This window comes from Eucalyptus grandis, chromosome 10 (assembly GCF_016545825.1).
Source record: "Eucalyptus grandis isolate ANBG69807.140 chromosome 10, ASM1654582v1, whole genome shotgun sequence".
NCBI classification, from domain to species: domain Eukaryota; kingdom Viridiplantae; phylum Streptophyta; class Magnoliopsida; order Myrtales; family Myrtaceae; genus Eucalyptus; species Eucalyptus grandis.
The window spans coordinates 26696392-26722179 of NC_052621.1; the positions used below are offsets into that span (position 1 = coordinate 26696392).

The window sequence follows — 25788 nt, forward strand, 5'->3', positions numbered from 1 at the left end:
CAAGTGCCAACGAAGAAAAATTCTGAAGACATTTCAGCAACAATTTTAAATCAATGGATTAAGCAAAACAGCTATAAATTTAGGCCGCTGATCATTTCCACCTCATTTGTTTCTAATAATTAGTCAAAATACCCTTTGAGTTGAAAGTTCAGCTATTCTCCATTTGATCGTGGCCGGATTTCACTCTCCCTCCTTTATTAAGTCGATTTTTTTAGTTGTGACTTGAAGTATTTTATTTCTTGGCTTGATCAAGCTGAGCAAAAAGGTGCACCAGAAAAAATGTTACTTCTTGTTGGTATTGCTTCCAATGACGATATCGCTATCCACCGCGCGGAGACCACGGCTAGGTTCCATCACCACCACTCATCATTTCTATACCCTGTCCTTACGCGTGCACCTTTTCCTCTCTATTTGTGTGGTGGGTGATGGCCATAACCTCGAATCGACATTGATTCGAGCCTGCAAAAAGCCCCTACTTCAATTTGGGGCTTCGATTGGTCTCTTGAGTTGAGGTTCCGGTGGCACGGGCTTGGAGCTAGATGTAGGGAGGAGCATGGGCATGGGCCGATGCGTCAATGTGACGATGGAGAGAGAGAGAGTAGGATTAGAGAGAGAAGAAAGATGGTCGTGCTATGAGTGTAGAGGAGAATGATTGAGGAGTGACGCCTAAAATTAGCAATTAGTGTTTGCTAGGATTGGTGGTGGCATGCCGTTTATGCGTTCAAATAGGGTAGGGGTGGGGGTGTGTCCCTTCGAAGCCTTGAGGCATCAAGAGAGTCCCATGATTGTTTTAGGAGATAACAAAATTGATAACATTCTCTCTGGTGAATTGGTACTGTTCTCGTTGAGAAAAAAAAAATACTTCAAGTTGCAGTAAAATCATCGACTTATCAATATAAAGACCCAACACAAAGAACACGAGGGAGAGAGTGAGATCTTGTCATGAGGAGAGGAACGAGTAATTAAGAGGAGTTTTTAATTCGAATGTAATTTTGGTCAACTATTTACAAATAGTAATTTTTACAACAAATGGAATGGAAATGGCATTTGCCTAAATATTAGTGTATGATTATTGGGATTTGGTACATAATAAAAAGAACAATTGATATCGCCCCCTCGTAATTATAGACTTCTTATAAATTTAAATGTAGTACGTGCATTATTGAGATTTCAAGCTAAGCTTTTTAAATTGATCAAATTACAAATGTTGAAATATAAGAATGAGAGATACATACAAAGGAAGAAGAGCTGTCTGCTTAAGTATTTATTAAACCGACATCATAACATTTATATAGGTTTTACACTAACAGGTTACTACTAACAACCCACTAAATTAACACAAATGAAACAACAATCCCAACAATCCAATAGAATAAGAGTATTGCTCAACATACTACTAACACGCGAAAAACAAATTAAAAAGGAAATTGACTCATTCAACATTCCCTCCCTTACACTAATGTTGCAAACAATCAATTTAAATGACATTCTCTTAATTTGGAATATCCAACGAGCAGACACCAAGAAGCTTTCTCAGTTTCTGAAACATGGGCAACTTTAACGGTTTGGTGAATATATCAGTCACTTAATCTTCACTTCTATAGAAACATAGTTTAATTACTTCATCCTCCGTAAGATCCCTTAAGAAGAAGTGATACTTTATATCTAAATGCTTGCTCATCCCATGTAGAATCGGATTTTTGGAGAGTTTGATAGCTGAATTGTTGTCACAATAGATTGTAATTGCTTCTTGTTGTTTGAATTGAAGCTCTCCAAGAATCTTCTATAACCATATGCCTTGACAAGCGCATGAAGTTGTAGCTAAAGATTTTACTTTAGTCGTTGATAAAGTGACAATTGATTGCTTATTTGAAGACCATGAAACCGCCCTTGAACCAAGCATGAAGACATACCTTGAAGTATTTATTCTATCATCAACATCTCCAGCATAATCGCTATCTATAAATCTAAACAAATATGACTTTTCCCATTTTTTTATAAAACAACCCAAAATCTTAGTTCCTCGCAAATAGCGAAATTCCCTTTTCATAGCTTGCAAATGTAATTCTATCGGGTGCTCCATACACCAACTTATATGGCTCATAGCATGCATGAGATTTGGCCTTGTCCCCGTCAAATATCTTAGGCTTCCAACAATTTCCTTGTAGAGAGTGCTATCCACATTGCTTCCGTTAGGGTCCTTCAAGAGCTTCAATCCAAATTCAATTGGAATAGTCACGGGGTTGCAATCATTCATTTGAAACCTGTCCCAAATCTCTTGAACATACTTCCTGCGGACATAAAAATTCCAGTTACCGATTGAATCACTTATATGCCTAGAAAATAATGCCTCAATCCAAGATCAGTCATCTAAAATTCATCCACCATAGACTTCTTGAATTTGTCAAACACGGCATTATCATTTCTAGTAAAAATAAGATCATCCACATATAAGCATACAATAAGCTACTTTCCACCATCGCCAATTTTAATAAAGAGTGTATGCTCATATGGACATTTTCTAAATCCAACCTTCAAAAAATAGGCATCAATACAACTATACCAAGCTCGAAGAGCTTATTTAACCCATATAGTGCCTTTTTTCAATTTATAACCTTTATGTTCACTACCAAGCTTCACGTAACCCAAAGGTTGATCAACAAATACCTTTTCTTGATGGTCACCATGCAAGAATGCTAACTTCACATCAAGTTGGAAGATAGCCATGAATTCTATGCTGCTAATGAAATCACCAATATGATTGTGTCCAGTCTTGCTATAGGTGTAAATACTTCTTTGTAGTCCACTCCAAATTCTTGTTTATAGCCTTTCGCCATCAAGTGTGCCTTGTATTTGTCAACTTCACCATTCTTGTTCAATTTTGTCTTGTACACTCACTTGACCCCTATTTTTTTTTTTTTTTGTCCTTTTGGAAGGTCTATCAACTCTCAAGTGTTATTCCTCTCAATAGCTGCAATTTCTTCATCCATTGTTATCCTCCAATTTTCTTTTTGTACTATATCATCAAAGGTTCCATAGATTTTCAAATGGATTCATGCTAGCAAGTTCTTTGCTTCCATGGTTTTCCTTGTAGAAATTGAGCATAGGGTTGTTTGCCAACAACACAATCTTCACATATTTCCAAAGGAGCAAAGATCTGAGGAAGACCTTCCACCTTCTTCTTCTTCATCTTCTTCTTTTATGTAGCTTTTGCAACCCTTCGAAATTGAGATACCCATAGCAAAAATGCCATAGCCAACCTTCTTACTTCAATATTGTAGTGAAATATAAATTTATAGTGTTGTGGAGATACAATAGAAGCATTTGATTGCCCGCCATTTTAACTTGGGCAATTAAACCTAATTTCTTATCTTAGATTCTGCAAATTCCAATTCTGATAGAGATTTTATATCATTTCTCTTGAGTTGACTAGCACTTAGCAGATTAGTCTTCAATCTAGGGACATACATTACATTTGAGATGGTATGTACCGAAGTCCCTTTTGGATGAATTGCCACCATTCCTTTCCCCATCGCCAACACAATAGAATTGTCTCCAAACTTCACAATACTGTGGTACAATTTCTCTAGATCGAAAAACATTTTCTTGTCTCACACATGTGGTTGTTACAGCTAGTGTTGAGATACCATATGTTTTGTTGAATTTCTTCTTTCTCATGGCACACCGTCAACAAACACACTTCTTCTTTTTTTTCTACAAAGTTAATTCTTTTCACACTTTGTCTATTCAAATTAGTTCGGCGTTTGAATTTTTAATGCCCATACTTGTGGCATCCGAAACACTCTACTTTGGATTTGTTTGTTGATCTTGGTCTAAAACCAATTGAATGCCGTCCTCCATGACCTCTTCCTCTTTGAGGATCACGATAGGAATGGCTTTCAAGCTTTTGATCAAAGCTGAAGTTGCTATGATCGATGCTCCCTCTTCCTTTGCCTCTTCCTCTATTCGCCCTTGCTGCCAATAAAGAATGATACTAGTTGAGGCTTTCAAAGCTTGCTCTTCTGTTCTTGCTGTAGGAGTTTTTGTTCATGAACTAACAATAATCCTTGCAACTCATCAATGGAGAGTTCTTCAATATATTTGGCTTCTTCTATGGAACATACGACAAAGCTGAACTTTGGTGTCAAAGATTGAAGATTATTTTCAACGATGGCGACGTCCTCCATCTCGTCGCTATGAATCTGCATCTCATTGACAATGGCCATTGTTCGGGAGAAGAAATCTATGATTGTCTCTCCTGACTTCATTTGTAGCATTTCAAACTCTGAATGAAGCGTTTGAAGCCGCTGCCTTTTTGCTCTTGTTGAGCCTTGATACTTCCTATTCATGGAATCCCATATTTGCTTGATGGTATCCTTGCAAAGAATTATATCCAAAATGGATCTGTCAATTGCTTGGAAAAGGTTGTGTTGGCCTTTAAATCATTCAATTTTGATGCATCCAAAGCTGTTCTTTGTGCTGCTGTTAACACAGCTCCTTCTTTAGGTTTGACAACTAACAACATCCCAATACTCCTTGGACTCGAGAAAATTATGCATTAGCATGTTCCATTTATCATAGTGACCATCAAAGTGTGGAATAGTTGGTTGTGCGAATGTTTCTAAAGCCATTACTACTGCTTCAAAAATAGAAATACTACTGAAGTAACCTGTTACTGCTACAAATGAAAAATAGCCTACTACAATACTCTCTTTTGACTGCTACAAATGAGAGTGCTTGTTGCAAAAACTCTCTTTTAATTCTCACTTTTTACAACACTCAAACACACACTTTTCCTCATAACCTTGCTTAGATACCACTGTTGAAATATAAGAACAAGAGACAGACAGAAATGAAGAAGAGCTGTTTGCTTAAGTATTTATTAAACTGACACCATAGCCTTTATATAAGCTTAACACCAACACGTAACTACCCACGACCTACAAACTCAATATGTGCAACAACAACCCCAATAGAATAGGAGTATTGCTCAATAGACTACCAACACACGAAAAACAAATTAAAAAGGAGATTGACTCATTCAATAACGAAACCTACTCATCATTCAGGGGTTTTGGTGCATTGATCTAATTGAGGCACACTCAAGTCTTCTCTAGCGTTTATACGGAATTAAGAAAACTAGTGACATTATCCCATTATAATTCAATAATTTTACAGACAAAAAGCAAACTAAATTGCTTCAAAAAAGGATTGTTCGTAATTCGGGAGAAAGGAAATTAATAGAAAAAAATTAAATAGGAAATAATAATGAAATAATAACGAAATAACATAAGACTACAACATAAACAATACATTAAAGAGAAATATATTATAGCACATTGAATAAAATAAAAGTAACTAGATCTAATGAATCGTTATAGTTTCACCGAAATATCACATTATCCCTTAAAGTGCAAAAAAAAAGGAAGAAATTTAATTGGCGCTTTCAAACTAAATTAAAAAGATAAAAGATGATTTGGAAAGTTATGATAGGAACAAAAAAAAGTAAGGGAGTGATATAAAAAAGATTTTTAGTAAAATTAGATCAGGAAAAGAGAAAAGAAGAGAAGAGGAGGGAGGTACTAAAAGAAAAAATAAAAAATGATAAGTCACACAATATAATACAAATTAAAAAAGAAAGAAAGAAAACACTATGACTCTTTTTAAAAAAAAAAAAATAAATGATTTAAAATATTCAGTTGTGTCACTTGAAATAATAGTCCACAAAAATATTTTGGTACTATTCGATATAGTCATTAAAGTATATAAAAATATTCATTGTTATCAATAAACTTGAAGTTTCATATAATTTAGAGATTAAATTAAATACATCCAAAAAATTGAAAACTATATTGAAAAAATTAAAAATTTCAAAATCGCATTGCATATTAGGTTAAATTTTAGGAGCTGCGTTGAATGAATTAAAATTATAAGGATCATGTTGCATGTTGGGCCAAAAATAATAAATCATATAGGTCGTTATCCCATAAATAAAATCTAGAGATATCATTATAGCTTTTGGGGGCCTTTTCTCCTCCCGAGTGGGCCACTGCGAACCTCGTACAAACCAAGATATTGGGCTCAGTTTCAAAGCCCACGAATCCGTTTTCGCTTCGGCTTCGATCTTCTTCTTCCGCCGCACCTGCACAACACACGAGCGAATCCTGAGAGCTCCGCCGTGCAGCTCCGTCGCCGCCGCCCCCCTTAATGGCTCGCGCTCTTCGTTCCATCGGCGCGCCGAGATGAAGCTCCCTCGCCCGCAAAAACTCTTCTTCATCGGCCGCCGCTTCCGGGCTCTGTCGCGGCCCTTCTGCGACGGAGCCTTCGCCGGCCCCGGCGGCGACGAGGAGGAGGACTCGCGGTTCGTGGCGGCCCTCTCGAGCATCGTCCGGGGGAAGAAGAGCTGGAGGGATGCGTTCGACAACCCGTTTATAGCAAGCTCGCTGACGCCCCGTCGCGTCGAGAAGGTGCTGATCGGGACCTTGGACGACTGCAGGTTAGCCCTCCGGTTCTTCAATTTCCTGGGCCTCCACCGGGGCTTCGTCCATTCCACCGCGTCGTTCTGCATCTTGGTCCACGCCCTCGCCCAGGGCGGTCTCTTCTGGCCCGCGTCGTCGCTGCTGCAGACGCTGCTGCTCCGCGAGCTGAGCCCGAGGGACGTCTTCGGGGAGCTCTTGAGGTGCTACGAGGAATGCGGGTTCGCGTCGAGCCTGGGTTTTGATCTGTTGATTCAGGGCTATGTGCAGAAAGGAAGGGTCTTTGATGCCTGTGCGGTTTTCGAGCTCGCGGCGGAGCACAAGTTGCTGCCGGAGACGAGGACTTTGAGCGCCCTTTTGAGCGGGCTTGTGAAAGTTAGGCAGTTTCCGTTGGTCGTGGAATTGTTCGATTTTATTCTGAGCTTAGGGATCTCGCCGGATGTTTACATGTATACGATGATAATCAGGAGCCTGTGCGAGACAAAGGATTTTGTGAGAGCCAGAGAAGTAATCAGTTTGATGGAGCACTCCGGGTGTCAGTTGAATGTAGTACCTTACAATGTGTTGATTAATGGGCTTTGCAAGAATCAGAGGATTGGGGATGCAGTCGCGATCAAGAATTCTCTTGGAAGAGGTGGACTGCAAGTGGACATTGGGACATACTGTACATTAGTGCTCGGGCTTTGCAAAGCACAAGAGTATGAGGTTGCATTGGAGTATATGAATGAAATGCTTGAGTCAGGACTTTGTCCGACTGAAGCGGCTCTTTCTGGCCTTATCGAGGGGCTGAGGAGGAAGGATAAGATCATGGATGCTTATTATTGGGTTGATAGAGTGGGGAAGCTTGGAGTGTTGCCTAACTTGTTTGTTTGTAATGGTTTAATAAGTTCTCTGTGCAAAATTGGCAAGTTGGATCAAGCTAAGTCGCTTCTTGATAAGATGAGGAAGGACAGTCCATCTCCGAATGATGTTACATACACCATTTTTATCGATTTCTTCTGCAAGAAAGGAGAGTTGGAAAGTGCTCTCCATTTTCTTGATGATATGGGCAAGGCAGGAATAAGAGCTACTGTTTATACCTACAATTCTTTAATAGGTGGACACTGCAGGCTAGGAAATTTGTCCACTGCCAAGTCTATCTTTCGCGAGATGACTGAGAATAGATTAACACCAACTGTAATAACTTACTCGTTATTAGTTGATGGTTACTGCAAAGAAGGAGAAATGCACGAGGCATTCAGGCTCTACCATGAAATGACCGGGAAGGGTATAGCACCTAATATATACACCTTTACTGCGCTCATTTCTGGTCTCTGTCGTGTAAATATGGTTGATGAAGCCTGTAAATTATTTGATGAAATGGTGGAAAAGAATGTTATCCCAAATGAGGTAACATACAATGTTATGATTGATGGGTATTGCAAGGTAGGCAACGTAGTTAGAGCCTTTGAATTGTTTAATGAAATGCAAAGGAGGGGCCTTGTGCCTGACACATACACATATAGGTCCTTAATCGGTGGCCTTTGTTTAATTGGTAAAGTAACTGAGGCCAAAGATTTTTTGGATAGCCTATGCCAGCAGCATATTAAGTTAAATGAGATGTGCTATGGTACACTTTTACATGGATTTTGCAAAGAAGGAAGATTAGAGGAGGCAATGACAACTGTTTCTGAGATGGTTGAAAGAGGTATAAATGTGGATCTTCTGTGTTATGCTGTACTTATATATGGAATTCTCAAAAAGCATGACATAAAAAGGTTACTTTGTGTCCTAAAAGAGATGCAGGATCTTGGTTTAAGGCCTGATAGCGTAATATATACCAACATGATTGATGCTTATGGCAAAGCAGGGAAGTTGAAAGAGGCATTCGGTTTTTGGGATGTGATGATTACTGAAGGCTGTAGCCTGAATGTGGTGACATACACTGTCCTAATAGATTGCTTATGTAAGGCGGGATTCATGGATAAAGCTGAGCTTCTTCTAAAGGAAATGCTAGTTACCAATTGCCTCCCAAACCATGTAACATATGGTTGCTTTCTTGACCACTTGACCTTAACAGGTGATATGGAAAATGCTGTCAAGCTGCATAAGGCAATGCTTAAAGGGTTTTTGGCGAACTCCACCACTTACAATATGTTGATCCGTGGTTTCTGCAGATTGGCTAAAATTCAAGAGGCTTCTGAACTTCTAGTTGAGATGACTGCAAATGGCATCTTTCCAGATTGCATATCTTATTCAACCTTGATTTACAACTATTGTAGAATGGGTCATCTACAGGAAGCAATCAAATTATGGGAAAATATGCTCAATATGGGTCTGAAGCCAGATACAATAGCATATAATTTCTTAATTTACGGTTGTTGTGTGACTGGAAACCTTAAGAAAGCTTTTGAATTGCGGGATGATATGATAAGGAGGGGTGTGACACCAAATCAGGTTACATATAGTAATCTCAGCCATGGAGCTTCTTTTAACATTTTACCATAAGATGAAGTAGATCAAACTATTCAATGTGGAATGAACCCAAGATGGAATACTTTGTGAGCTTTGGCTGTGGAGTTATCATGTGCGGCACTCTACTGTACTTGGATCAGAATCATAGGGGTCCAGGTAAGCACTGCTCTTTCTTGGTTTTGGCATAACAATTGAGTTTGTGGTCAAGTAACTAGTTTTCTACTTTTCCCTTCCTTCTTTTTAGGATTGACTAATCCTGTATACTAACATGCAAGAAAGAGATGAATTTTAGAATTCGAGTATGATGGTTATCCTATGGCTATGGTTATTAGGATTATTTTATCTGATGGTAGACGTTCCCACATGAAATGTGTGCCGACTTTACCTGCCTGAATTTATTTATTCATATGGCTTGTACATTCAATTGTGAACATCAAACATTCATTATGCATATAACAGCAGTTTGTGGTTCTCTGGGCCATCACATTTGTGATTGCTCGATCAATTGCATGTCTTTCTTATTTTTACTTGTGATTGTACATGTAGTCACTTACCTGTAATCTCAGGACTGAGCAAACAGCACAACACAATGACGTTAACTGCTATGGCGAAATCTTTACGTCTTTCTGTCCAAATGTGCAGGTGAGTTTTTGCATTTCCTATTTCCTTTCCCGGTTTGGATCAGTGACTGTCAAGACTTGCAGATTGCATGGATGTTGCATTTCTTCTGGATTTATTTCCTCATAAGTAGTGTTTATAGAGTTTTAAAGCATATGCCTATCTCTCATCATCATTTTAGACTTTATATTACTCACTGCTGTTTATTTATTTATCAGACAAATGCGGCTAAGCACAGAAAAGGAGTTGGCATAATACAGCTATAAAACTGAGGGATTGAGGCATAAAGAAAAGCAAGCTTTTCCAATTTCGAATTCATTTTATCGTAATGATGTGAGATTGGTTGAAATGTCATTTGCCTTGATCATAGTGGAATGATATGTGGATTTCCAACCATGGAACCAAGACATGGGTCGGGAACTAAAGGTATGTACAGATCCTTTTGAATTAGAATAATTCAGCTATTTTTTAAGTAAGTTTGACTGGTTACCATTCGTAGCTTGGTCCTTTCTGGGGATTTGTTGTTTACAAGTCGAAGGTCAGCTCACGTGATTTATAAGGCCTTGAATAGCAGGGAATTTTTCTCTTCTTCCTTTTCAATGCTATTGAATGATATGTCTGTTTTCAGTTGAGAGATATTTTGTTTGTCTGTACCAACTGCTGGATAGTTCCTCGTGGAGTGGTTTATCTTACAAAGATGAATGCAAGTATGGTCTTTTCTGTATATGAAATTTCCAGGTCTCTGGAATTTTTTAATATAAAACATTATATAAAATGTCTTAGGTCTGTGATGAATGACCTTTTTTTTTTTTGGGAAAATTCTAAATAAGGACTTGAAGTGAACTTTCTGTCAAATAAGGACCCGAAGTAAACTCATTGTCTCGAATAAGGACCCAAAGTAAATTTTGTGTCAAATAAGAACCCGAAATAATCAACTTAATCTCTATCGAGAACCTTAGCTCACCGGCAAACATTTTCCGGCGATTAAAATAGGGGCAATTTTGTCAGAAATTTATAATTGGAAAAAAGGGAAAATTCTAAATTAATTAAGTTTATGTTTTCTTCTTTCTTCTCCCTCGCCGCTCCTCAACCAAATCGCTGCCCGATCATCCTTGCAACTCGATTCTCGTAGCTCCTCCCCCTGCTCGATTCTCGTCGCTTCTCACCTGCCCCTTGCGAGCATTGATCTATTGTTCACCATCGTCTCTTCTTTCTATTGGCAGCCTCTTGTAAATTTTGTCAAGACGGCTCCCTGCGCTGGTAAGTTTGGCAGAGTTGCAGAGGTGATGGCCATGGGAATCTGCACTGCACAGAACGCTCCCTTGGGGCTGTACTGTCCCTCCTCTCTCTCCTTTGTTGCGGTCTCGCTCCCCAGTTCTTGCTCAGGGGTCGCTGGTACTCGTTTGCCTTGGGTCAGAGCCGAGACGGTTCCAAGGTCTGCTATTTTTTGGATACAATCTCTGTTATGAGAAATTCCGTCTGGCTGTTTGTTTTCGCTGTACTTGTAGCTGATTGGATCGCTAAAAGGCCGGTGTTTTGTGTCTCTGTGCATAAAGTCCGTGTCTCTGTGTGTATGTGTGTGTTCGGTACTGGCACTTAGGTGTTTGCTGGGTTATCATCTCATAGTTGCCGTTGTTGTGCTTTCGCCATTGCAACTTTGGTGGAAATTGTTGCTAGTTCACTTGTGCGCACGCGCGTATTGTAGTTTTGTGGCGATTTTTGGCCTGGAAATTTTAGGATGACAGGACAGTGCGGTTCTTGCTGTGCTGTTGGATTTGAGGTTCTCGGGCGAAGTAGATGTATGTGGGAGGAAATTGCGTATCTATATTCTCTTTTTCGTATCCACACTGCAAGTTGGCTTGTGCAATCTTGAGTGAAATGCTAGAGTATTCAAAGTATTTTAGGCAGGCAGGAAAACTTTTGAGGACAGGCTTTGGAGCAGTCATCCCCGTGGATTGGTAATTGAGTTGTTTCTTTTTATAACTATAACCCAGCTGCTTTGCTAGTCAAGCGAAAAAAGAAAATAAGAAAATTTTGAAGGGACCTAATAAGAGAAGGAAAATCTGGATGACCGGAGGTAGGGATGATATTGCTAAGACAACGGGGTTTGCAATTGATTCGTGATATTATAGATGAAATCAAAACTCCGGCTGTCTGTGGTGATTAGTTATGAATTCAACAAGTATTGGCTGATTTCTTGTTAAATATGGTGAGACATGCTCCATCTCTAGAAGGTTGGGTGGAGATTCACATTCATCCAAGTTTGAAGCAAACTGCTAAAGGACTAACTCTTGTGCACGAGGAATTTAATTTTCCTTTGATAGGTTTCTATCTGTTTTGAGGATGTTCTGTGAATAATGCATTGTCCTATTTGGAGATGGTTACTTGATATGGCTTGCTTTTTAAAATTTTGTCTCTATTAACTCTAAAGCACCACTTAATACTATTGAAACAAAGTTTTTACATTGAGCTCGAAACTTATCATACTAATGAACCAATTCCCTCAAATCCTTCATTTCTCTGGTTTTTATGAAATAATTTGTGACTTCACATAAAAAAAAAAAAAAAAAAAAAAAAATTGAACCTAATTCAACTGTCCTATATTTTGTGGTGATCATTCATTGGTAAATGATAAGCAACTATCTTCTCATCACTTATCAGGGTTCTCTATTTTTATGAATTCAGGCTTATGTGATGCAAGACAAAGGATTGATCTCAATGCTACTGTGAGAGAAGTTTACTACACAGCTCAACTACAATTGCCAAACTCCATACCAGTATATGAGAAGAGCGAAATGGCAAAAATGGCAATAAGGGCAATGTATCTGGACTAATACTTCTTCTGTGGAATAGGTGCATACAACATAATGTTTGCCATACAAGAGGTGATCTCATCATTATATCAGTGATTGTTTCCTCAGGAAGCTGAAATTGCTCTATGATTTAATACAACCTACAAAGTTTATCTCGGTTATTCTATGAAGAGGGTTCTAGCAAGATTGTCATGCAGCATCTTTTACTTCATGCTTATCTGGGAGCAATAGTGTCAATACTCCAAGCAGATTGTGGAGGGAAGCTGATATTGTTATTGGAATCTGCGAAAGTCGGAGGGCGTAAAACACCCACTGCACTTGATGATTGTTCTCTAGAAGGCATGGCATCAAATTGGAGTGTGTAGGAATCTGTTTCATACAGATTTAGATTAGGATGCGATGACTGAAGTGACTAGTGATTGTTATAGTCGTGATGAGGTGCAGCTGGCCTATGATGCCCCTAGATTCCTTAAAAGTGATTGTGAGATGTTGCGGTCATGAGGATGCTATCGTGAGGTTTTAGTGTTTGTCTGTGACCTTGTGGAAGTTAAAAATACTGTAGTTGTTGTGAAGGATTGGTGCAAACCACGTTCTTACTGTGGTTATGTTCTCCATGTTCACACATTCAATGACAGTCCAGGGAAAACCTGGTGTAAGAATGATTTAAAGTGAAGAGTTGCCAATGTAAAGCTCTTATTTAGTATAGAATCGTTGGTATTCCCTGTATTGTGGGGAAGAAAAATAAATACATACAATTAGAGGGTACAGGGCATGCTTCAAGAGAACAACTTCGTTGCAATTTCACAAAGTTATATGGATGGAGCCGCTTTGATCACAAAGATTGAGATTGAGGATGAAATTCATTTGTTTCATTATCGACACTCAATTACTGTGTTAAGAACCAGAGAACAACTTCATTGCAATTTCAGAAAGTTATATGGATGGGGCCACTTTGATCTCAAAGATTGAGATTGAGGATGGATGACACTCTCGATCACTGTGTTAAGAACGAGAGGACTTTTATGACACAAGAAATGCAACAAGAAACATGAAAAGGTTTTGCAAAACACTGCTGTTCAGAATCCAGATAACAGGCTTGTCATGTTTTGCACCAGGAACATCAAGGAGGGATATCAAGAAAACAACGGGGTCATGGTGTTACAATCATGTAGCCTTTGAAAGTTTTCCTGGATGATCTTGAATTAAACCCCCTGCTCCCGCATTTCCTGGATTTCCTAGAGGCCTCCTTCCACATCGATTCTTTCAATATTAAGAGGAGGAGGAGGTTCCCATGAAACCCATCTTGGAGTTAGAAAGTGGTCTCCTTCGCTTCTTCGAACTTCAGTATCAGATTTACAATCATGCAGCCTTTGAAAGTTTGATTAGTCCCTCGTTAATTTCTCTACACCTTGATATAGAATGGCTTCACCAACAATTATGCGAAGGCAACACCAAAACCAGGCTCTTTGGTTCCATTCAGTCTCCTGACTGCTGATAATCAAGTCACCATCTTAGCTAAATTTTGACCATGAAATAGAAGGCATCTTGGCCAAGAAACCAAAGAATCAGGCATGGAATTTCAAAAAATGCTGTGCCCTTCCTTGGCCAGTCCCAATTATCTAGACTGCACATACATCTAAACCAGCAGTAGAAAGGCATGACAGCTTCTGCAAAGGAAAGGTTAAACTCAAATGAACTCGCAGATGCGCAACCTCTTTTTTGTAAGGAAATTGCCTTAATGACAGATTGATCGTGCTCTAGCATTACTAAAGCATATCTAAAGCACAGGGGTTACTTCCAGCAGAATGTTAGTCTTACATAACATACTAGAGGAGAGCTTGAATACCACTGTAAGACTGAGAAAAGAATCAGGAAACGCAAGGAAAAGGTTGAGTATAGTTCAATCTTTAGTTGAAAAGTGCAAAAATAAGAGCATTATGAAAGTTTTTCCAGTGACATGAAAGAATGCACAAACATCCTTATGCATGGAAAGCAATATAAGATCTCGATGAGCAGATCACATGACAAGATTTGTAGACAAAGCATGACAGATATCCGATGAAAAGCAGTAAACAGCTTCCTTGCCCGTAACCCCATCAAAGTCACCCGACGGAGTTATGAAGGTACAACGCCTAAAAAGAACCTAAACCCTTGAGCCACACTCTCTGCAGCACAGATATCTCTCAACAACAGATGCCAATTCATCCACAATCACAACAAGCAAGCAAGAAGATAGGTTCTCTCACAGATTGCTAAAGCAATCACAAAGCTAAACACCAACCATTGCTTCCAAAACACCATTTCCAAGACCAAGCACGACAGTCCTTGACTCCAAAACAGATCCACAATCTGCATATCCAGTCAACCCTTGACTCACACACGACCGTTCCACATCATGCATCAAATGCCATCAAACAAAGTTCACACCAAATAACCCATCAAGCAAATTCTCCAGCAGATAAAATTAAAAGCAGATCTGGTGTTGTAAGCGCCATCCACTAGTTCCAACTCCGAATCATCTCGTCCTGAATATCACCCAATCTGGATATTTGAAGTTCCACATGCAAAATGAATGTCATTTAGGATGCATAGGGGAGGGCAAACCAAACCAGCAATCAATTTCTTAGCGGCAAATTGACACCTTCAATTCTTCTAGAAGTAACATTGTGACAATACCAAAATGAGATTTTACGATTCAATTTTTCTCATTACAAGTTGGTAAAGATTTAACCAAACGTTCAAGAATTAAAATAGTCCAAAGTTTTGAGGTCGACGAAGTGTAACGAGAGTTTAGTGAAATCTACAAAAGGATTATAGCCAGATGTTTTTTTTGTTAAGCCTCTGATTATTTCATGAAAGACTAATGAGATTAGAAAAAGAGTTTAGGAAGAGATTGTTCTAGACAATTGGTTTAATTTTCACGCGCTTTAACGGCGGAAAATGAGCAAAAACAGAACAAACGAGGTAGGTTCTTCAACGGGGGAAAAAACAGAACTTGTCTCAGAAATACTGCAAATCTCAAGGAATAGCTTCGATAAGGCTCTGAAGGGTACGTAGGATGATGCAGGGTCTGGGTGCCCGCATCGCTCGTCGCTCACACGCCTCTCCGCTCGCTGGAGGGATATTCTCTCGCGGTTCTTGCACCAAATTGTTCGTCGGAGGTTTGACCCTCTTATCTTTTCTCGATTCGCTGTCCGGGTTTTCTTTAAATTTTCTCTTCCGCATCCGTTCCGAATCGATTCCGTCCTGATTTTTTTAAGGTCCCTGTCTTTCTTCATTTTGATTGTGATTGGAAGTTGATGTTCCATTTGAGAACTAATGCTATGGCGAGTTTGACCGTTGTTTATGCTTGAGCTTACTGCTAGCGATGGGGAGAATGCTACGTTCAGAGTTCGAACCGGTTGTGGGTTACTGGGTTTACTGTGGAATGTGCTCTGTTGAGCGTGAACGTCGAAGCAAAATTAATATGTATAAGGTGGGCTGAATATACCTGTGCTTGAATAGCTGTGTATCTTTCCCATGTTCATGATTGTCACGTGAAACTTGGACTGTTTTCGCATGTATAAGCTAAACAAGGATTGGACATCCATAAAGCCGCAGAACCCGGAAATCTGAAGATACGTCACATATCTTCGAATAACTTCCTTCTTTTGTTCAAGAATCAGCGAGTTCTTTATTCTTCCTAGTACCGGTCATGTCTGGATGACTGTGGAACATGTGAACGCGAAGGCTCAGCCAAGTTGTTAGAATCCTTTACTGGTAGATGAATTAAGTGCGTGCATGGCAAAATATTCTATGGACAGTCTTTGAGCTTTGTCGGTCTCTGTTCTCTTAAAATAAGTGTTGTTCGAGCTGCAGGACTTTCTTATGATACTAATGAACCTGTTCTGAAGGATGCTTTTTGCCAATTTGGTGATATAATTGAAGGTATGTCAGAAGAGAGGTTTGAACACCTTGTGTTCTCTTCTCATGGTGGCTTAAATTTTGTTGAGGTAACTAAATCGATGATTTTGGCAGTTAAGGTGATATGTGATCACGTGAGTGGAAAATCCAAAGGATATGGGTTTGTACAGTTCGAATCTGAAGCTGCGGCCAGCACAGCTCTGAATGAAATGGACGGTAAGGTAAGTTATTTCTAACTTTCTTTGTCATTCAATGTACAAAACTGGTACTGATTAGATTCTCTCATGGCAGTCATTGGACGGAAGGGACATTCGTGTACACTATGCACAGAAGAGAAATGGCGGACTGTGATGATCTTTGTATTGACATAGGTAAGTTTCTTTAACTTCCATACACTGCTATTTGGCTGATGATGTTTTGTTTGTAATGGACTGAATGTTCCATAAAACCACGCTTCATCAAACCTGTGAAAGCAAATTGGATGGCTGTACAGGAATTGTAGGTGGCCTCTTCCATTTTCTCATGTGTTAGCACAATTTACCAGTGTAAAATTTTCTTTCAATCAAGCAAGTAATAATGGTCACACTCTCTCTCTCCCCGCTTCCCTTTTTCCCAATAAACATATGAACAGTGAATTTAGGCAGGATACTTCATATTAGCATATGGCTGCTTCCTCATGTTATAGCAGGTTGCTTACATCCTTTGAGTTTCTACTTTACATTCTCGTCCTAGATTAATGATATTTGTGTCAATTCAAAGTATAGGGATGCTGGGATTGCATGTTGATTCTGTAAAAGCAATTTCAAATGCACTATTGCTTCGGGAGCTGATCTCATTCATGCTACAATACAAGAAATTGGTTTTCATTTGCTGCGCACTACAATTAATATATATACCTATCTTTATGTTAAAACTGTTACGTATATCAAACGAGAGCAGTATTGCATTCTTTTACTATGGAGGTCTCAAGGGTGGCTGAGTAAAAATGCATTAGGTGGTGAGGCTTCTAAGACCATCGTCGATTGCAGGTCTTAAGGAAAAGGCTTTGGAGATTTACTAAGTTATTTCGTGCTTTTGATGGCTGATTTAATCCAGTGTTAGAGCAAATACTAGAGGCATTGATGTTTTCCAGTTTCATATGTTCCTCATTCATGGTGATTAGGAAACAAACATTGCAGTAAAGAAGGAAAGATGCAGATTCTGAGTCTGATTACTTCGTTCTTTCTTCGTAAGCACATTGCAGTCATTTGTTCTTGTGGGTGGGATTTGGGATAAATGATTCAGTTTTAACAAATCTAGTGAGAGTAGTTCCTCGTGCATCCACCAGCTGCTCCATTCAAGGCGGCTGGCTCTAGAAGGTTCATAAAGCTTGACCACTTGGAACTCTCACTCGTGCTACTATGCTGGCATATGCAGTCCCCCTCCTGGTTCAAGACATCATTTCAATTTTAAGGAATTGCTCCATAGATGCGAGGATACATGAATGCGGGAGCTTCTTATGAGGGAGAAGCACAGCAATCTGGACTCCAAGTATCAATCCAAGCACTACATTCGGGAAGCGTTCATCCCAGGCTCAATGAAGTATCTTTTCTAAGTCTCTAAATTTGAAGAATGCAGCAACTGTGCATGTTCACCGTCCCAGGTAGCAAGCAAGGTCTTATTACGCACTCTAGATTATCTGGTGGTGCAACTCCTGCTTCTTGTTGAAGGAAAAATTGTACTCCCATATAAGACATTGTTGTTTTGGAACAATGTCCATGAACAGGAGCAATGTCATCTTGGTTATTCTGGAGGGTTGTGAGGATCTCTGTGTTTTGCACGAAAGGCACACTACTTTTACCGATAACTGAACTGCCTACTTATCAGTCGAGTTTCGAGGAAAAAATTGAAAATTTTCTCTTATAAATCTCCACAAACAAGAAGATAAGCATGCGTTGAATTGATTAACAAAACAAAGACGTGGTCCAAAAAAGGATTTGCAAACAAAGAACTGTTTGTTTAGTAAATGGTATAATTGATTTTGAGTCCGTACTCCTCGGATGAATTATGACATTCTATAACACCAAGAGAGATTGCAAATTAGACAAAATGATGTCCTTATTGGAGGAATGGGTGTGCTTGTCTGCCCCTGGGGTTAGACCCGGCACTAGTGTGTTACATCTATATCTTGCAGTGGAAGATAAGACAGATTGCACTTGTTTAGAGACTCTCTTTGTGAAGATGCTGCAGGGCAAGAGTGCTGGATCCAATTGAGGATATCCATATGATGTATGAGAAACAGTCGATGAATATTCTTCTCGATCCTCCATAATGAGCTGCTATAAGCTTTTGGGTTAAGAATTGCCGTTGCAGCTAGTGTACTAACCCTTGCGAGGGGCAAATAGGAGTATCTCCGGAAGCTGAAGGCTAGTTAGGTCGGTAATCCTTAGTTATCAATTCAAATGGCCTGGAATGGATACTCTAAATTTTAGAATTTCCAACAGCCCAAACGAAACTACATTGCACAAATGGGAGAAAACACTAGTTGCATCGAGGGAAGTACGCTCAACGTACCCATGTTCTTAGGTTATGTAGGACCTATGCCCTCTAAATCCAAGGACGGAGGATGTACTGGGTGCACCCTACGCATTGCACCTTAAAAACCCTCCAAGAAATAGGGGCGAGTTCTGCCCAGGTTGCTGAGTCGAGCACTGAACATGCCCTGCCGATGCGCAAGGTGAATTGCTATTCAGATGATTCAGAGAACTCGGAAGGCGGAACAGATATCGCAGATATCGGTAAGGCTCAAATTGTGAACTTTAAAGCAGAACCAAGAAGGCAAGCTCAACTGGCAATATCCTGGTCTCTTAGACGAGGATATCAATTAGGGTCATCTTCTGAACTAACAGGGATCATGGGAAAATTCATTGATTGTTTTCGTTGGTGCGTCAACATTGCTTTGGCATATTCTTGTTTCTTGAGTAATGAGAAGTTTCATTCTGTTGAAAGGAGGAAAGCGAAATCATTCTCAAAGAAATAATACACATCGCAATCAAGTTTTGCCTTGGAAACCGGAGAACCTGACTGCAGTGAATAAGTCCCGTTGAAGGTGGAAGTAACCATCAGCATCAGATCCTAATCCTTTCATATGTAACCATCAGCATCAGATCCTGATTACTTGGCTCTTATTAGCACTTAAGGAAACTCTGCTGGAGAAGTATGCAAAAAGGATCCGCAATTCCATTTTCCTATTCCTCTTCAACCGATATTATCTGATGCATCTTCTCGAGAATCAGCAGCCTTTTTAGGCCCTCTAGTTTGTGCAAATTCCACAAAGATCAGCCTTCCATCAACAATCTGCATACAATATCAGCACGAATCATTAAGCTGAAGCTCTCACAAGTGCATACTCAGTCCTGCCCAGCAAAGGGGAGAGAGTATCATTGAATTCTTGATTCCCCAACAGAAGGACGTTGACGTTTCAGCTACTTTAATTTCTTACAGACAATGAGTAAGAAATCAAAGTACAAGCAGAACTTGATAAGAGGAGTACATTATATCCTGCAAATGATGGACAAAAGCAACTTCACCCATAATACAATAGAACCAACCTAAATCACAACATCCATAATAATATTCGAGCGCTCTGCATAATTTCATTATAAGGAGTCACGACTATCAGAACATTTGCTGGATGTTGGATACGTGAGTAGGGTGTAATAAGCAATTATGACACTTCACATTGCAAATGTGACACAATTCAATATGAAGAACAATGCCTGCTCAATCGATGAGGCAATTTATTCCCATTCTTCAAACTTGAAACAATTCATTTACTGTATGACTTAAAACACCTAGTAAGACTTTAACCAGAGTTCCTATATCATAATTCTTTCTTTACCCAGTATCGCCATATTGGGGAAGAAGAATTTCATAGAACTGCAGCCTTATCGATCATAAACACCTTGGAAAAGGAGAAGTTCTGGCTCCTAGTATCTAAACATTCATGACAACCCATCTTACTAGAGAACACATTTGAAATACATGACCACCTGAATTAATCCAAACTGATTTATATAGGAATAAGGTCATTTTAGCTTTCCAACAAAATACGATCACAGAGATAACAATGCAACCACCCCTCCATCGATCAACCGTTTGCGGGCAGAACACTACTAACAGAGTCCAAGACTCCAACTCATGACATTCCCACCTTGCCATGATCAAATTCATTCCAGGCACAAGCTCTGACAGGTCAGCCATAACGGACCTAGGAAAGGCTTCCTAACATGTTTCAACGTGTCCGAGGTTTCCAGAGACCCCGATAACTTCACAAGCTTGTTATAATTCCACCAACTACAGTTTCTGAGGGATAAATCACTTTTAGACAAACCATCAAGCACATGGTGTCTGTAAATTCGATCAGTTTCCAATGTCATAGAAAAGGGAGGAAGAAGAGAGTACCCTTCCGTTCAAGGCCTTCAATGCTCTATCCGCTTCGACCTCCGACTCGTAAGCAACAAAGCCAAAACCTTTGGGCCTTTGAGTACTTGGGTCTTTAACCAACCTGACTGCAAACACCAGCCAATGTAAGTTAAACAAAGTTGTGCTCTCTGATAAGGATCGAGCCGGACTCACCTTCCTTAATTGAACCGAATGGTGAAAACAGTCTTCTCAGTCCTTCCTCCGTGGTGTAGAATGACAATCCTATAAAAAATATATATATAAATAAAAAAAAAAAAAATCAGAGACAAGTCAGAACAGAACGGAAATAAACGGTGGCTAACTCGGGAGGATGAGGAGCTTTACTGCTGACGAATAGCTCGGAGCAGAGTCGCTTTGCCATGTTGCGATGATGGTTATGATGGTCTTCTCGAGCGAGCGAGACAGATACAGAGAGACAGCGACAGAGACGGGGGTTGCAAGAAGAGCACGAGCGTTGGGAGTTGGGAGTTGGGAGTTTCGACGACAGGCCGAGATAACAAGCGCTTTACTACAGAAATTGGAGAATTCCGAGAGGATTGTAGGATTGTCCTGAGGCTATACTTTAACTAGCCATTCCGAGAAGATTGTCCTGAGGCTATACTTTAACTAGCCTGATAAATGGAAAGAATAGGCCGTCAGGATTTTACCAGTTGTACTTACATCCAAGCTCCTAAATTGGGGGATGTGCTTCCTTGTTTTGAGATAACGAGGACAAATAGTTACGTTCGAAGTTCGACGAGAAGTTATATCCACTTTCTTCACGCATGTGATAACGTTTGAGTCCCAATTATATATAGAATTCACAATCAAAAATTTTCTCGTTAGCGCGTCCACACGTACCGGTCGCATCTATCTGAAACAGCTCTCAACTGCCCCGCATCCAAGAACCAAAAGACACTGTTTGGATCTCTAGCAACGTCGCCCTTAAGTTGCTGAAAATGCAACCATAGTTGGCGATAGTCTTTTTCCTACCTTTTTCCCTTTTGAGGATCGAATGCCAAAATTAGATCACATGAATCAGTCCAAAACTGAGATATATCCCCCTCATCATGAGAGCAATAGCAACCTATATCACCTTCAAAGCACCAAGGACGTGAGCGAACGACCACGATGGCAAGATATCCTTCCTCCATAGCTGCTTGCTGTTGCCTCTCCCTCCATCCAACATGAAGGCGCCCTCAGGGCACATCAAACGTCAGTCCCTTCTTTGAAAAGTGCAACGAATGGGCATCAAACACATCATAAAAGATAACCCTTTTTCCTTCAATTCTCCAAAAACGACTGGAGCAACTTTCACCCCAGTTGCTGCCCCTCAACTTGGCAGTAACAGCAGTCACTACATCACGGTTCGGATCTTAAAAGACATAACTTTCATCAAGCATAGACCTTGTAAAGCCCCATCAGTCGCATGAACAAGCAACTCCCAAAAATTCTAAACCTGTTTCATATCCACCTTATGCAACAACTCCCAAAGCTAAAAATAGACAAGATGCCCACCAAACATTGCACCAGTCCTTTGCCTAAAAGCATAAGAACCGCTTAGTTAGGACTTGCCTTTCTTCGCCGGAGTTCAAGGACTTGCTTCGAACAAGCTCTCAAGTACTAGAGCACTGTTTCGAGAATTTGGGCAAACTGCATACCTCGATGCAGTCGAAGGATTAGGACAAGGCCTTTAATGGTTTCAAGACAGCCAGAAAGAGTTTGCTTCACGAAATACTCCAATGAAGGCACGTACCCTTCCAATCCCTCGGCCACCACCTTAAAAAGGACCGAATTCACACCAATTTTCGTGACAACCTTGAACGAAAAGATGAGAAATTGCAACCTTCACTTCGCATATTCGCACTTCGAAGAGTTGAGAGAGCTTGAAGCAGCAACAAAAGCCGAGAGTCGAGAGAAATCCAACAAGATAAGAGGGGTTGTAATGGATCTATCATCATTCATTCATTTGCCACCGTCGGCAGAATCTAAAACAGGAACCGAACTTCACATAGTGCTTAATAAACACGCAAATACATTTCAAGAAGAATCCAAACCCTACCAAGCTAAAAAGTTAAAGCCTATCTACCAAACACCAACCCCGATCCACAGATCCATCGATACGGGTAACACACAACTTCCTCCTCGCTCACGAGCTCGTGAACTTGGTCACCGCCTTGGTCCCTTCTGAGACGGCGTGCTTGGCGAGCTCCCCGGGGAGCACGAGCCTGACCGCGGTCTGGATCTCCCGGGAGGTGATGGTGGGCTTCTTGTTGTACCTGGCTAGCCTCGAGGCCTCCTGGGCGAGTTTCTCGAAGATGTCGTTGATGAAGGAGTTCATGATGCCCATGGCCTTGCTGGAGATCCCGATGTCAGGGTGCACCTGCTTCAGCACCTTGAAGATGTAGATCTTGTACGTCTCCACGCTCTTCTTCACCCGCTTCTTCTTCTTGTCCGCCCCGCCGGCGGCGCCGCCCTCCTTGGGGAGCTTCTTGCCGGCCTTGGGCTTCTTCTCGGCGGGCGCCTTCTCCGCCACCGCCGACTTCTTCTCCTCCGCCGGCTTCTTCTCCGCGGGCTTCTTCTCCGCCTTCGGGGCCATCAGGAATCGAGCAGGGAGAAACGAATCGGAACAACAGAAATTGAGATGGAGATGGAGATTTTCGGAGGAGGCTAGGTAGAAACAGAAAATCGATCGGAGTTCGAGAATGAAGTTTCATGGGGTTGCGCAGAGGTTATATAGGGGAAGAGACGAGATCTGATTGGATCCGAGGGGAGCTCGCGGATAGGTGACCTGGCGACGTCTGGAGCGTCGGATCGAGGCGGACTTGACTTTTCCGCGGAGGGCTCGGATTCCGTTTTAGATGCAAGTGAGCGCCCTCGGATTGGGGGGCTGTGTCGTTTTTGCCCGCGAGGCGGGAACCAGATATTCTATAGGCCAGCGTCCGCGCGATAATTTTTTGGGCGCCCCACAATTACGTCTTCGAAATTTCAAAAGATTATGAAGGTTATATATGATTTTAATTTTTAATTCAAATGCAATTAGAAGTATATTTTATGAACATTAGGTGTTTCGCATTAGTTTGAACCGCGGGAGTGGTGGGATAAAAGTTAAAGGTCTTTGTGACGTTCGCAATTTGTCTTTTATTTGACATTTAAGACTTGAGATAGAGAAAATATAAATACTTGACGAAAATATACTTCAATAATATTTTTTCATATTTTATAAAGAAATTATGTACTTTTGTGGTTTTCATATCTTGGAAAAGAGTAAATAGGTGATCTGATGGGCTTATCAATTTACAAAATTAGCAAATTAAGTGATTTGACAAGCTCTAATTAGAAATATCACCAGTAAAAATGATATGCAAATTTTAATTTCTCACGTGATTTAAATTGCTGGTTTTATAAAAGAGTTGTCCTATCATTAAATTTACTGAAAGTGAGTTTATGTCAATATATCCTATCAAATTCCTCCCCAAGTTGATTCGCCATGCTATTGTCATAGGTCGGTAGTTTCTTGACCACAGAATAATTACTGATGAACTAGACAACCGAGCTAAGTTGGGCATGATATAATCTTTTATAAAGAAGTTATTCGTCGTATTATTCTTTGAAACAATTATAGAAAAAAAGCTAGTTTGACGAAGTTTAGGTATCTAATCCATAAAGCGAGACAACAGATCTCTTTACGCTCAACAATTAAATTCGACATGCCATGGGCTTATCAAAAGAGTGGTATCAGCTCCCAACAAGTTTGTGCACGAGAGACCAATTACGCATTCAGAGCTCATAAGTAATATAATATTCTATTCTAAAACTCATAGCACTAATCGTCTTGACAACACTCGCGTAAACTAGTTATGTTTATCCTCTTCGCATCCTCACTCTTCACTCAAGAATCTCAAGCTTGGGTTCATGAGTATGGGAGAATTACGAACCATGACAAACTCCCTTACTTAATTTCGCAACACCCTCATTGCGAACTATTTTGCTGCGTCTCCCTAAACATCAATGCCACTCCCCAATACTTACATAAGCGGCAATGTTTGCCCAACAAAATAGGCTACTCCACTCCATTAGTTGCTCCCTTTGATCAAAGTCGTTCATGAATCTTTGGTCACTTATGCTCCATTGACAAGTGTGGCACCCTAGCCAACTGTGTTCCATTTGGCAGCACATTCTTCCTCTTGATCTCAAAAAGCCAACGGAGGGTCTCCTTTGTTGTAAACATGATACCAAACCTTCTCTTAAGATTTGTCCATTGATACATAAACATTATCCCCATTTAACAAGTAATTCAATTCTTTCCTATGCCCCAATTGCCATCCATGAAGCTAGACAAGACTCGTACTTTGTCCAAGCCTCCTTGGCCCCAGCAATTACTCTCCACCCTCATAGAATTGGAAAGACCACAAGCTTTCGCTTGAATGACTCACTTACTAAAGGAATCCCTGCTCTAATATCATTTGTCATGGGTCGACAATTCTTTGATTGTGGAATAACTCGAGTGGCGTATGGCGAGCGGAATTCACCAAGTCAATCTTCTTTCTATAGTTATTTCAGAGAATAATATTACGAATAATTTCTTTATATGAGATCATATCATGCCTAATTTAGCTCGGACATCTAGTTTATTGAGTAAAACAACAAATCTCTTTAAACTCAATGACTAGTTTCGACTTGCCATGATCCCATTACGAGAGCGGTATCAGCTTCCGATCAGTTTGTGCACAGAAAGTCAATCTTGTTTTTAGAGTTCCTAAGTAATATAATCATCTTATCCTAAAATATCTAGCACCAACTTTGTTAATGTCACTCCAATGACCAATTGTGTTCATCCTCTTTACATCCTTACTGTTCACTTAATAAACCCAAACTTCACTCCCAATGGTTCACTTATACGAGAGAATCACAGACCATAACACTACCATATATCTAAATAAGATTTTTATGTTGGGTTTGTATAAAAGAATATCAACATCTTTGGCAAAAAGAGATAGAAAAAACATTGTTGTTCTTCTTTAATACTTACCTATAAGAGTCTTTGAACTCTTCTCTCACATTTTATTTTTTTTATCGTA

The 25788-nt window shown here is 40.1% G+C and overlaps 4 protein-coding genes across 9 annotated transcripts; 2 read left to right on the forward strand and 2 right to left on the reverse strand.

Annotated features, from left to right (window-relative positions):
• The first annotated feature begins 6153 nt into the window (after positions 1-6153).
• Positions 6154-13066, forward strand: LOC104422506 (putative pentatricopeptide repeat-containing protein At5g59900). Of its 2 annotated transcripts, XM_010034842.3 has the most exons (5): positions 6154-9086; positions 9497-9572; positions 9767-9974; positions 10772-10983; positions 12234-13066. In XM_010034842.3, the coding sequence occupies exon 1, from the start codon at positions 6243-6245 to the stop codon at positions 8961-8963; it is 2721 nt and encodes a 906-aa protein (XP_010033144.2). In that variant the 5' UTR covers positions 6154-6242; the 3' UTR covers positions 8964-9086; positions 9497-9572; positions 9767-9974; positions 10772-10983; positions 12234-13066. The 2 variants fall into 2 exon arrangements, with proteins under 2 accessions (XP_010033144.2, XP_010033145.2); XM_010034843.3 differs by lacking the exon at positions 10772-10983.
• A 1958-nt stretch (positions 13067-15024) lies between these two features.
• LOC104422507 (glycine-rich RNA-binding protein 2, mitochondrial) lies at positions 15025-18083 on the forward strand. Of its 5 annotated transcripts, none has more exons than XM_010034847.3 (5): positions 15025-15522; positions 16220-16288; positions 16379-16480; positions 16556-16635; positions 17681-18083. In XM_010034847.3, exons 1-4 carry the CDS (start codon positions 15420-15422, stop codon positions 16633-16635), a joined length of 354 nt encoding a protein of 117 aa, XP_010033149.1. In that variant the 5' UTR covers positions 15025-15419; the 3' UTR covers positions 17681-18083. The 5 variants fall into 5 exon arrangements, with proteins under 5 accessions (XP_010033149.1, XP_039158667.1, XP_039158668.1 ...); XM_039302733.1 differs by having other exon boundaries at positions 15212-15522; positions 16379-16485; positions 17427-18083; XM_039302734.1 differs by having other exon boundaries at positions 15212-15522; positions 16379-16485; positions 17592-18083.
• A 1072-nt stretch (positions 18084-19155) lies between these two features.
• Positions 19156-22419, reverse strand: LOC104422508 (organelle RRM domain-containing protein 6, chloroplastic). Its single transcript, XM_010034850.3, has 4 exons — positions 21053-22419; positions 20882-20950; positions 20708-20814; positions 19156-19600 (listed from the first exon to the last, which is right to left on the reverse strand). The coding sequence occupies exons 1-4, from the start codon at positions 21087-21089 to the stop codon at positions 19502-19504; spliced, it is 312 nt and encodes a 103-aa protein (XP_010033152.2). The 5' UTR covers positions 21090-22419; the 3' UTR covers positions 19156-19501.
• A 224-nt stretch (positions 22420-22643) lies between these two features.
• On the reverse strand, positions 22644-23428 carry LOC104430361 (histone H2B). The gene has a single exon (XM_010043098.3). The coding sequence runs from the start codon at positions 23304-23306 to the stop codon at positions 22857-22859; it is 450 nt and encodes a 149-aa protein (XP_010041400.1). The 5' UTR covers positions 23307-23428; the 3' UTR covers positions 22644-22856.
• Between the last annotated feature and the right edge of the window lie 2360 nt (positions 23429-25788).